Source organism: Perca flavescens, chromosome 9 (assembly GCF_004354835.1).
Source record: "Perca flavescens isolate YP-PL-M2 chromosome 9, PFLA_1.0, whole genome shotgun sequence".
NCBI lineage: Eukaryota > Metazoa > Chordata > Actinopteri > Perciformes > Percidae > Perca > Perca flavescens.
Window position 1 is genome coordinate 8804032 of NC_041339.1, and position 13267 is coordinate 8817298.

General features: G+C 40.2%; 1 protein-coding gene across 5 annotated transcripts in view; it reads right to left on the reverse strand.

The window, feature by feature from the left end:
* nlgn1 (neuroligin 1) overlaps nucleotides 1–9980 on the reverse strand; it is a 341839-nt gene extending 331859 nt beyond the window's left edge. Inside the window, exons 1-2 of one of the 5 annotated variants that reach the window (XM_028588143.1) lie at nucleotides 9969–9980; nucleotides 8148–8502 (exon numbers count right to left, since the gene is read on the reverse strand). In XM_028588143.1, coding sequence (XP_028443944.1) covers nucleotides 8148–8502; nucleotides 9969–9980 — 367 coding nt within the window. Of the gene's footprint in view, nucleotides 1–7206; nucleotides 7267–7894; nucleotides 7897–8143; nucleotides 8503–9968 lie in introns of those variants that run through there. The other 4 variants (XM_028588141.1, XM_028588142.1, XM_028588140.1 and 1 more) reach the window with 4 other exon arrangements.
* Nucleotides 9981–13267: the final 3287 nt, after the last annotated feature.

Sequence of the window (13267 nt, forward strand, 5' to 3'; positions counted from 1 at the left end):
TAAGGTCACTTCAATTAGGGCTCAAATCTCACCTTCAGCTTATGACCCCTCAACCCCTCTCCGCTGCTCTGCTGTTTTTGACCAGTTTGAGCCTGTGACTCTTTCCTTTTTACAGGAGATTGTTGGTCATTTGAAGCCCTCAAGTTCTCCAAACGATGCGGTCCCTCCTCGACTATTTAAGGAGGTTTTCCCCACTGTAGGACCATCTGTTATTACAGTCATTAATAGCATTTTGTCCTCAGGTGTGGTCCCTGAAAATTTTAAACATGCAGTAGTACAACCTGCTCTAGATCCTGCAGTCCTTTGCAATTTCAGTCAAATACAGTTGGATTGGATTGGAAAACTGTTTCAAGAATGTGTTAAGAAAGTTCCTAATTTCCTTGCTTGTTTCCAGAAAGTAGTTCATTTTTAGTAGTACTGACTTTTGTCACTAGCTGCTAAAATGCTATATACTATAAGGCGCATAGACACTGAAACAACCACAAAATCTAAAAAAACTAAAAATCAAAAAAGGATGATTAAACAAAGAACAGCCTTACGACAAGCTGCTAAACTACCTCTTAACTAATGAAGACAAAACAACTGATGTACTGTAAAAAAGAATCACCGGTGCAACACAGATGTCTTTTTACTTTATAGTAGGGCTGTCAGCATTAATGCGTTAATCGCGATGTGATTAAGGGCCGAGCATAATGCGTACAAGTTCAAAAAGTCACTTTGATTCCGAATCAAGATACACTGGTAAGAATTGCTTTCCATTGTTAATATGTACTTAAAAACAGTTCTGAAATGCAAAATAATAGAATTTTAATCATGTGATAAAACATGCGATTAATCGCGATTAACTATAGAAATTCAGCGATTAATCGTGATTTTAAAAAATTTATTGTTTGACGGCCCTACATTATAGTATTTTTTATTTTTTAAGGTCATGCACCTTTTTTTTTTAAATAAAACTATAAAGTAAGAAGACAACTGTGTTGCACCGGTGATTCTTTTTTACTATACACTGTTTTGTCCTGGCCTGGTTGCACCGGATTGTTGTGGATTGCAGAAGCGCAGAGAACCCTCTCTTTTCCACAAAACAACTGATATTCTGACACTGTTCTGTTCTGACGTTGTCAGTTTGTGATTATCTTCATCTTAATATATATATTATAGTCTTAGGGTATTTCCTGTTATTATTCAAAGTGTTACAATTTATGAACTTTCCATCACCCTCTTGCATGTAGTTCTGCATCAGCTTGTGTTTTTCTGTTACCCATAATGCCTTTTGACAACCTGCAAGGTTGAGGCATGAACATGCCTGCAGTCAGCTGTCGGTTTAGGTGGAGAAAGAGTTAGCAAAAGTACAGAACGGGCAATAAGAAGATAAAAATGGTAAAAAAAAATGCAAAATGAACCACAAATAACTATTTAGAAATAATTGTCTTTTGGTCCCTGTTTTTTTCGTGTATTATTTTAAATATAAATTATCAGTGTATATTTTACCATCTTTACCATCTCTTTATCAACTGTTGTTTATCAACTAGATTTTAAAAAAGCTCTGAAATTCATAAAAGCATTTGTAAATATGTAAATTTCTGCACACTACCACCAGCTACAGAATGTCATTCAAAGTTAATAAAGCCCCTTTTAGACATTTACTGCAAATCTGAAATTAACTAGACATTACCTGGTGGGAACTGTATGTGAGAACGCAAATGTCTGATTCAGTTGGGTCATATACAAATGGCCAGCTCTCCAGTACAAAGTCTGTTTAATCTCTGATTGAGCCCAAAGTGTGAGAATTTAAAGCGAACGAGAGGGCATGTTTATGACGTTACATCCTGTTGGCGCAAAACTGGAAGAAAACAAACCTCTAAGGATGATTTATACAAAGACGGCAATGAAAATTTAACAGGAGAGACGACATTAGAAACTTCTGTCGGTAAAGGCCTTGGCCAAAATCGTCAGACAATTTTAAGGAACGGCAAGAGACTAGGTTGTTTATGACCAAATTATGAACCGACTCGGTGTAATCTGCATAATTTCCTGTCTGCTGCACGTTCTACCCAGCACCACCCCTCACCCTAAACCACACAAAGTATTTCTAGTGAGTGAGAATGCATTTGACACAGACAATCTCCTGTTGTGCGCTATGTGTGAAAGGAAAACTGTTCGGACCTGATTTATCAGAAATTATCCAGAGTTCATATGTGAAAATGGCTTATGGCATTCAACAAGCTGTAGCTTCCTTGGTCTTTTTTTCCCCCTACCGAAGTACAAACTACATCCTTTTTCATTTTAAATATTGTCCTTGCATAACACATGGAAACCAAAGAGCCAAGACAGATGTGAAGCAATTATTTTATACTTATATGTGTGTCATATTGTGTCTATGATCTCACAAAATAAATGCCTTTTTCTCCTTTTAAAGCATGTTTCGTCATCTGTGAGAAGTGAGGTTCTACTGCATTTACTTCAATTTAAAAATGAATTGTGAATGCATGCTGCAGGGAGACAGATGACCAACCGCAGCGCTGCTACCTCTGATCTCATTACAGAGACCACTATCCCAGCATGTGATAACTTAATGAGCGGACTCCATCCTAGACACATCAAAAACACTACTTTCAACCACAGAAGACTTCTTTGAACCAGCATGGCACAGGATGGTACAATAGTCCTTATGAGGACAAAGAGATGAGTCCCTCAGCAATTACACTCTGTCTCATTCACTTTCACCAATGCGCTTGTTTAGCTCTCTATGTCCTGTTCTTGCTTCTTTTTTTTGTCCTTCTGAATCCAATATTACTCCATGTCTGCCTTTTCTTGCTGCTCTTCATTACTGCCCATATCTGGCTCTTTTCCTGTTGCCCCTTTCTATTTGTTCATTGTGAACCCAACTCGTCAAATACCGCAGCTTGGTCAAGACCCTTTGGCGTCACTTTTTAACATTCTGGGTATTCGATTGGCTTAATTTTTTATTATTATTTATGTGCAGGGTAGTCTCCTTGTTAATTTAAAACAAAACTACTTGGTAAGGTTTAGGCAACAAAAGTACTTGGTTGAAGTTTAGAAAAATATCTTGGTTTGGGTTAAAATAACTGTTAGTTACACTTTAGTTACATAACACATAAGTTACGTAAAGTAGATAGCCTACGTAAGTTACGTTGACTTTTGGTTTTCACACGGGACACAAACACTAGTCTCCCGGGTGGAAGTCCTATGTTTGTTTGACCCATCCACCACCTAACCTTCCTTCTTACGTTTAGTTTCAATCTTTTAATACTACTAGAGACTATTAAGAGCATCTTTGATACTACTCCCTACCATATTCTCTCTTTATATACTTCGTTTTACAGCGCCATGGTCGAGCAATTGCTGTGACAGTCTGTTGTGTCCCATACAGACGCTGAAAGGGTGCCCAGTATCAAATGCTGAGGGCCGCTGACCAAGCTGCCATATTTGAGAAGTTGGAAAGTAAAACGGGTTAGCCATGGTTAGTGTGCAGATTGACACTAACAAAAGCTCTTCCAGTCGAATTTCCAATTATTTAAGACAAAATGTATATGTAAGTGGTCCATCCCAGTTCTCAGTCTAAATGTTTGTTTAACCTTTTCAAGAATTAATCAATGAGTCTTCAAGATCTTTGGGAACATGGTAAGTTCCAAATTTCTAAGCCTTTCAAGTTACACATATTCACTCATAAGGATTTTTCACCTGCAGCTCAAGGACATCAGTTTCTGTTTGGACAGAGCTTTTTTGCTGCCATATTATTACAGTGTTATCAGTTCTGAACTGTTCTCTTCATCACAAAACAGTTCTAGTGTTGTGGGACTATGTGTGCTACTTTAAAAAAAAACTGAGGACAGTTGATTTGATTGATCATGACTGATTTGAGTCCCAACCACACTAATGTATTTCTTCCAATCTAACCCTGTCGCATCTAGCCATGAAATTACCCAGTAACTCACCATGATCTGTCCACTTACACCATGCACCACTGACCACACTTGGTGCTACTGTGTTACTAATAATGACTGAACTAAAAGTATCCACAGAAATAGGCTCTGCCACTGTAAAAGAAACTTTGGACTGTAAATTTCAAAACTGTATGATTACCAGCACATATTTGATGCAGTAGAACTGATACAACTAGACAGACATGCCAACGGTGATCCTGTGCTATTTGCACACATTTAAATGAGGTAATATGCATACATTGGAGCAAATGAATACACTTCATGCCCTCACTCACCAGACAAAAACGTCAATATTACATGATTCTACAAATGGGATTGCATTTAACCTTTTTTTCATGTTCCTGATGTAACATTTTATCAAAACATGGCCTTTAGGTAACAGCTTACAATAAAGCAGCAGCTTATATACCTGTTCTGAGATGACTGATTTAGATAAGTTTTGTTCATATTGACCAGTGCTATATTGTATTTATACTGTAGCTAGTAGTTATTCCACACAAAAGATGTGTGCTCACCTCTGTACTGCAGCCATCTAAGACCCTGACAAGCTAAACTTAACCAACCTAAGACACCTAGGGTCTAGTATTTTAAAGTCCAGATAAATAGCTGTTATTTTTAAGGCTGCAAATTACTTTTATTCAATATTATTGTGATGAATATTTCTCATATTTCCCTTCACCAAGCTGTAGGAAACAGATGGCTGCTACATTTTCACCGGATGGTTAGCAGTGCCTAGATCTAAGAAAAAGAATAATTAGAAACCACGACCTCTTCGGCTCCGAATTACCCACTTACACTTACTGTGTGTGAATGTGATTTTAGTGTGATTGTGTGTTTGTTTTTGCACCTGTATGGTATAAGAGAGAGATAGAAAATAAGGAATTTTTACTTGCAAAGTCCAACATTTCACTTTTGTGAAGGCCATATCACATTACTGTACAACAATATTCAAACATCCACCCGCCCAACCACCTGCCTCCTTGACCCCATCACTTCTCACCTTCTCCAGTCTTTTGCTCCCGACCTTTCTTTTCTCACCCATTTCATTAACACCTCCTTGTCCTCTGTGCTGTTCCCCAAATTCTCTCAAAGAAGCAAGAGTAACCCCTCTAACCCAGAAGGCCATTAAGGTTATTGTTCAGGCTCTTGTCATCTCACGTCTAGACTACTGCAAACCCCTCCTGGCTGGTCTGCCTGCAAGTGACACCCGATCTCTGCAGCTCATCCAGAGAGCAGCAGCTTGACTGGTATTCAACATACCCAAGTTCTCTCACACAACACCGCTCCTCCGTTCCCTTCACTGGTTACCAGTTGCTGCCTGCATCCTCTTCAAGACACAAGTAATTGTGTACCATGCTGTGAATGGATCAGATCTTACATCCAGGACATGGTTAAACCTTATACCCCAGCCTGTCCACTCCGCTCTGTATCAACCAGTCTGCTTGCTACTCCCTCACTGCAAAGGACACCTAATCACTCCATGAAATCCCGACTGTTGGCTGTCCTGGCTCCTAAATAGTGGAACGAGCTCCCCATTGACATCAGGACAGCTGGAAGTCTACACATCTTCTGCCCCAGGCTAAAAACACATCTCTTGTGACTGCATGCTAAGAAGAAAAAAAATTCACTTACATGTGGCTCTTTGTAGTTTGGCTTATTTGAAGTTAATGCACTTGTACTTGATTCTTACTGTTTGTACCTTCATGGCTGAATGCACTTTTTGGATTGGATAAAAGCATCAGCTAAATGAAATGTAATGTAATATGTACAATTTAATTACATATGGACAACTGTATAGAAGAGCAGACCAACTGTACAGGGCTTTGCCTAATGACATGTATACTGTGAGAGTACTAAATTATGTATACATTTGAGTGGTTACTTAAAATTTCACAGGAATACATTATTCTTTGCTCAGTACACAGCTAGTGGGTAGTAAACTAAAGCCAAAAACAACTAAGCAAATCAGCTAATACTGTAACAAGGTACATATCCACCATCTTGCTCAACTTTTTTGTGCAAGATACATTGTTTTCTAAACCTAAGCTCCCTTTAAAAGAATCCACAACATATTGTCTGGGTCTTGATTTTATAATGATGATTCTCCATACTGTGTGACTAATATGCAAGCCTCTCGAATCTTACAGTTAAAAAGCATTTCCCCTCTGTGTATCTGTCTGTGCAGCACGTTTGAGGAGAGGAGAGAGTTTCATGTATCTGTGTTATAAGAAGAGGACAAATGTATACAAAGTGGTAATGCAGGCTGCTGCCAAGAAAATGACATTAACAACCCAGACCTTATCAAGGACACTGTCAGCAACTCTCTCCTCTCTCTCTCTCTCTCTCTCTCTCTCTCTCTCTCTCTCACACACACACACACACAAAAAAACATACACATAAAAATGTGCACACAGGGAGAGGCTGGGAGACAGGGAGAGAGAGACAGAGGGGAGGAGGATGGCATTATCTTGATGAAACAGTGCTTGATACAGTAGCCAGAGCCAACCTGAACACACCTGTGCTTTCTTTTAATGGAGATTACACAGTCAAGGTCCAGCCTGAGCTCATCTTGTTTAACACTGCATACAACTACAGTACATCACTGTGTGTGTGTGTGTGTGTGTGTGTGTGTGTGTGTGTGTGTGTGTGTGTGTCTGATATAATATGCTGCTATCTCCTCACACATTAACCATCATTACTAAACACTTTATGACCCCTAATCTGGCAGCCAATCAGATCTCCAAATCTTGCTGACCAATGAGAGCACATATCAATTGAGCAGGGAGTGTGGTGCAACACTACCTCGCCATTAACCGGCCATCACAAAGTCTACAAATTGCATGGCTGATTCAGAGTTGTAGTAGCAAATATGTTATTGCTAATATAAAGGATATCTAATGGCCCTCACCAAGTCAAGCAAATTTGAGGGTCTTTCCTTCTCTGCTCATTGAACTGCATTAGGTATGTACAGTCAGAGAAAAACAAGGAAAGGTTCTGACAGCTTGGTTTTCCTACTTTGAATTTTAAAAATGGCCTTAAATTTACTTCCAGGTAGCGTTTAAAACGTTCTGTCTCTTAAATTTAGCATTCTGAAAACCTACAGATGCCCTGAGTCAACACCTGAATAATTTGTAGACCTTGATCTCACTATTGCTCTCTGCTGTTCCACATAGTTTTTTTTTCCTACTAGTTTCTTCCTTCTGTGGCATTGTATAGGTTGTGTTCAGATCATACATACCTCCTTGTCTACATATTTTCTTGCCCGGTTTCCTGGCACATTCCTTGGATATTCTTTTGACTGTAAAATGAATAAAAAACTAAAGAATAACATGGAGCCCCTGGACGCGCAACGCACACAGGAGCTGGCTGGCTGGCATGCACGCACACACAAACACACACACACACACACGCACGCACGCACGCACGCACACACACACACACACACACACACACACAAAAGCTGACTGACTGAAAAAAGAAAAGAGTGGGGAAAGGGAGAAATAAAGATGAAAACACAGAATGAAACACACACACCAGCTCAATCAGCGCCGTATTCAGTCAGCCAGCCAGTCATTCAGCCAGTCAGCCAAATCAATCGGTGATGATCATGACAATGACTGTCTTGTTTAATGAACTGTAGCCATTGTGGTGGAGCACAATAGGGTATGATGAGCGACAGACATGAGGTAGGGGAGGGAGTACGTAGAGGAGGCCAAATAAGGCAATGAGGAGAAAGAGGAGTGGAGAACAAGGGGAGAAGGAGTAATAGGAGCCACAGGAAGGTAGAAGAGGAGGAAAGGTTGGATAGTATGGAAAATGGAAGGACGATGATCAAGGCAGCTATGGAGTGGAATGAAAATAGGATTAACTGGCCTCAGTGGATGCCACACATACACACATGAACAGTGTTCTCTCTTTCACAAAACCACTCTAACACACCTATGTACTATAAGTGTCATGCACATTAAACATGCAAAAGGTCATGCTTTTTCCTCTACTAACAGACAGACAGACAGACAGACAGACAGACAGACAGACAGAGAAACAGACAGACAGACAGGGACAGAGAAAGAAACAACACACCCTTCTCTCTACCAGAATGTTGTGGGTTAAATACCCTCCGCCCCGCCACCCACTGTCCCCACAATCATCCTGCCCTGTGCGCGCAGGCTAACTCACCATCCTCAGTGGGGACGTAGATGTTAATATAGAGGCAGTCTTCACTCTGGTCTTGGACGTATGTGGACACAACGTCAATGCTGTTGGTGAACCACACCGGCAGCATCACATCCGGCAGGCGGCCCTCCACAATGCTCTGAGGGCATACTGGGGCAAAGTGTGTGGCGTTGCGGATCTCCGGCCACGACACCGGTGGCTCAGGTGGCTGAAAGCGGCGCTCGCCAGTGGGCGGAGCAGCGTACGGGACGCCCAGAAATTGCACAACAGGACCCAGGATCTCATTGTTAAGCTCCTTCTTAACACCACGCAGCTTTCCGTACGTGGTGGTGACCACTGGGTCGTTCTCGTCAAGTTTCTGAGCCGACACAACAGCCGGAGATGGCTGCAGAAGCAGCAGTCCCAGCCATATCAGAGAGGACACCCACTGTCCGCTGCTTAAGGAACCTTGGAGCCTTACGTATCCCATCATCCTGCTCCCACTCTTGGCTGTCTGAAGTAGCTGACACCCAGTCCTTGAATAGTGCCTCCACTGTGACATAACTGCCACACCTTGTTTTCAACTTGTCTGCTGCTTCCTTTCTTTTCCTTACTTTGTACAAATTCCTTATTTTCTATCTCTCACTTAAGCCATGCAGATGCAAACACAAACAAACAATCACACTAAAATCACATTCACACACAGGCATAAGAAAGTGGGTAACTCCGGAGCAGAATAGGTCGTGGTTACTAATGATCCTTTTTTTGAATCCAGGCAGTGCAAACCATCCTGTAGCAGCCATCAGTTTCCTACAGCTTGTTAAAGGGAAAACTGAGATATATTCCTCATGATATGGAAAATATTCCTTAAAAAGGTCCTGCCAACAGCCACTGCAATGAAGGACACAGCAAAGATATCATCTTCAAGCTCCACTTCTCAGAAGGTAGATAAGCCAGTCAGTGATAAGGGTTTACATCATTTTGAGATGACTGCCATGTACAGCAGCAGAAGCAGGAGTAGTGGTGCAGTGGTTGTAGTGGTTATACTTGGAGTAGTTCAGTCCAGTCCAAAGGCTGTCCACTGCAACGCAGAAACAAAACTACAGTCAACATTCACAGGAAGAGATTAAATTATATTCTAAACTAATTATATGCACAGATATCAATCAATTTAAAAGGAACATAACATCTTTATAGCACATGACATTAGGTTTTACTCAACAGCTTAACAAGTAAGGTGTCCATCAGTATGCTTGTTGAGAAATGCTTCCTGGTTATGGTGGAGTTTGTCTTACAGTTCAATTTTATACCCTACCCTTAATGCGGAGTACCCTCCAGAGCTGTCAGTGTGACACTCCGTACTAGTGAGTGGAGATTGTTTTGGGAGAGAGCCATAGACTTGGATGCATACTGCCAGAAGCAGTAAGACTGGCAGGCATTAAGAATAAAAGTGGATATTGTGACAGGTTTTTGAATGTCACCGCTCAGTGCCAATGTAAGAAGTAGTCTGCGATGCAGAATGTCAGATTGAGGTGTTGGATGGGTGTGTAGCGTTTTAGATTTTCATGCAGGAGACCAGAATTTTCCCTTAGGCATACAAAAGTTAGTCCCTGCAAATATTGTAGAAAGTAAGAATTTAAAAACAGCATTGGAACATCTTTGAACTGAATCGGTCATTTCAGAATCATCCAAAATTGGTGTTCATGTCTGGCAGTGGGGTTGAAATACATGACAATATGACAATGAACTACAAGTTAGGAGGAGAATTTTGACATATGACTGCATTAACAATCAATAAGTTGAATATCAAAATGTATAACTTGTTGGGGCGCCCTGGTAGTTCACCTGGTTGAGCATGTGCCCTATGTACTAAGGCTCAGCCCTTACTGCAGAAGTCCGGGTTTGAGCCCGACCTGTGGCACTTTGCTGCATATCATCCCACTCTCTCTCCCCCTTTCCTGTCTTCAGCTATCCTATAATAAAGGCCAAAGAACCCAAAAAAATATTCTTTAAAAAAAAATATAATTTGTAGGCAATGTTACTGCTGAATTTACCCTTATACAGTTTCATTTAAAATTATATTGCGAGAATAAAGTATACTGTAATTTGTGCAGTCCTTGTGCCAAATTTAAGTTTTCTGGTTATTTGCTTGTCACAATAAGCTTCTGAATGATCAGGGCCAGAGGTCTTCAGTGCAGCACACCTGTGGCATATGCTGTATGTCAAATCAATCATTATCAATGCGACCACTTACATTAGTGTGTCACAATATGCTGTTGTCCTATATTTCAGTGTTGACATGCATCAACTCTCCAAATAAGGAACCATTTATCACTTTTCTTTCCCAGAACAGCACATCTTAGCTACTGTACTTTTACTACTACTTGTCTGGTGAGATATATGGGTATCATATGATGCAACGCAACATGCACGTGTTACATTTAATTGCTATTGCTGCTGGCGGAAGACGAAAGAAATATTTCTTGATGTAATCCAAACGTTTTGTGAGATAACACAAAAAAGACAGAGGAAAAATAGTTTGTTTTTCTAACATTTAAAATATTTGTCCCAATTCTGGGCTCCATTCTAAGGGAAACTATTCATTTTGTTCAGTCACCATTTGTGCAAGGCAGCCAACTGTTGTGTAATTAATAATGCAATAAATAATACAAAATACCAATCAAGGGAAGGAAGAATAAGATTTGTTTTAAAATGTGAAAAACATGTACAGGAAACAAAATGCACAAAATACATCAAGAGCTTAGTGGAAAAAAATATCTTCTGAGACAAGGAGGGAAGTCAACTAATAATTTAATCCAAATAACCAATAATATAATCCAAATTAATTTCTCACTTTAAAGAACCAGACAGAAGGTATTTTCAGTAGGAAATCTATATGCTTGTGTGTGTGTGTGTGTGTGTGTGTGTGTGTGTGTGTGTGTGTGTGTGTGTGTGTGTGTGTGTGTGTGTGTGTAGAACATAAAGCGATGTCATACACCGTATGTTTTTTTTTTTTTTCACACTGCTTATGAGTCAATGTTCCACCTGAATGAGCTCACCTTCAGATTTCATACTCTGAGGAAATCCTATTTAGCTACACACACACTGACATGACAAGTTGTCTAGTTGGACATGGGGGACTTGAGTCACATGACTTGACTCAAGTTAGACTCGAGTCGCAAATTTTAGGACTTGAGACTTGCTTGATAAATATTCATAAAAGACTCGACTTGACTTTGACTTGATATTCATGACTTGAGACTTGACTTAGACTTGAGTCAAATGACTTGAAATGACTTAATTTTCTGTTTACTAAATATATATTTTTGATGTTGAGGAGGAGATAACTTTAAGATTTTCGTACTGTTGCATGCGCGGGATCCGTTGATATGATGATGCGGCACGCAGCGGCAGACCTACAGTAAACGAGACTGGGTACGGCTTGTAACTTAACGTCACCCTCTGCACCGAAAATAATAAAGTTTGGCTATAAGGATTACACATCTGACCAGGCAAAGAAGAAACGAACAGCAAAATTTCCAACGTCAACCACCACCACGTCGAATTTCTTCAGACACTTCAAATCGGGAGAGATTCGGGTTCCAGTCCCCATATTCAGCAGAACCACTATTTGGACGTTTGTGATGGACAGAACTCCCTTCAGTTTTGGGCCATGAATAAGCACACTCTCCCCTCTTTGTTCAAGGTAGAGGTAAGAGTGAATAAAATTAGGCACACACATACACACACAACACAAACTGCACTCTCTTTCTCTCTCTCTCTCTCTCTCCATCTCTCTCTCTCTCTCTCTCTCACACACACATACACACACACACATGCAGACGCAAGTATGTGAATAAAGCTAGGCACACGTACACACAACACACTGCACACTCACACACGCACATGCACACATTCACTCACCAATATTAATAACTTTTCACTCACTCTCTCTCTCTCAATAGACAAAAGTCATTGACTCACAAAGACACTGACAAATATTATCATACTATCCATTCCATGTGATACACTCAGTCAATCTCTCCAAATTACGCAAAGGTGGTGGGATTCAGCTACTCTTAAAGAATATGTTTGTTTTTTCTTTAAGAGAAGGAAAGGTTAAAGGATGTGTTTCTGTCCCATAAAAGTGAGGCATGTTTGAAGAATATTATTTGACTTAGAAACCATAATACTTGAATTGTCTGAATGAATTTCATGATTTGATGTCATGTTTGAGGCATATTGAACAAATATGTATGTTGATTTATTGTTGGCCTAATATCAGTTTTAGGCTGTGCTTTTTTATCTGTATAAATTTAAACTGTTCAGATGTATGTGGCTGAATAGGAAAAAATGCAAATAAAACTCTAGCAGTTCATAACCAATGTCTTTAACTTGTTTAAAAATGGAAACTTGTGTATGACTATGACCAAAGCTATGACTTGACGTGACTTGCTTGATTGTCACAAAAAATGACTTGGACTTGCTTGTGACTTGAAGGTTAAGACTTGAGACTTGCTTGTGACTTGCCCATGTGTGACTTACTCCCATCTCTGCTAGTTGGCTAACAAAAATACACTATTTACACACACACACACACACACACACACACACACAACAAACACATCAACAAATGTAGACACCAAGAGATATGGCATGATTACACATATGTACACGGAGATACGCGCTTCAAGCTAAACATATTTCACATTTATATGTGAAACCACGCACCCTCTCCTCACAGTAGCATGCACACATTCCAGACAGAGAGAGGCGGGAAATGAGTGGCAGGGAGCTCTGAAACAACAAGGAGTACAGACATTTACAACATCAGCAACAGGAAAACCATAATGGGAAGAAAAGGAGAAAAAAGCAGGAGATATAGATCAAACTGGATTGTGAAGCTCACAATCCCACTTCCTGTGTGTGTGTGCATGAGAGAGTTTGAGCATGGATAATTTAGCATGAACCACAAGCAAATTGAAGGTAATTAGAGAAACATGATAAGAACAGGGATAAGTTAGAACCTGACACTAAGATATGAGTTCATGTGCCAGTCAACACACACACACACACACACACACACACACACACACACACACACACACACACACACACACACACACACACACACACACACATTT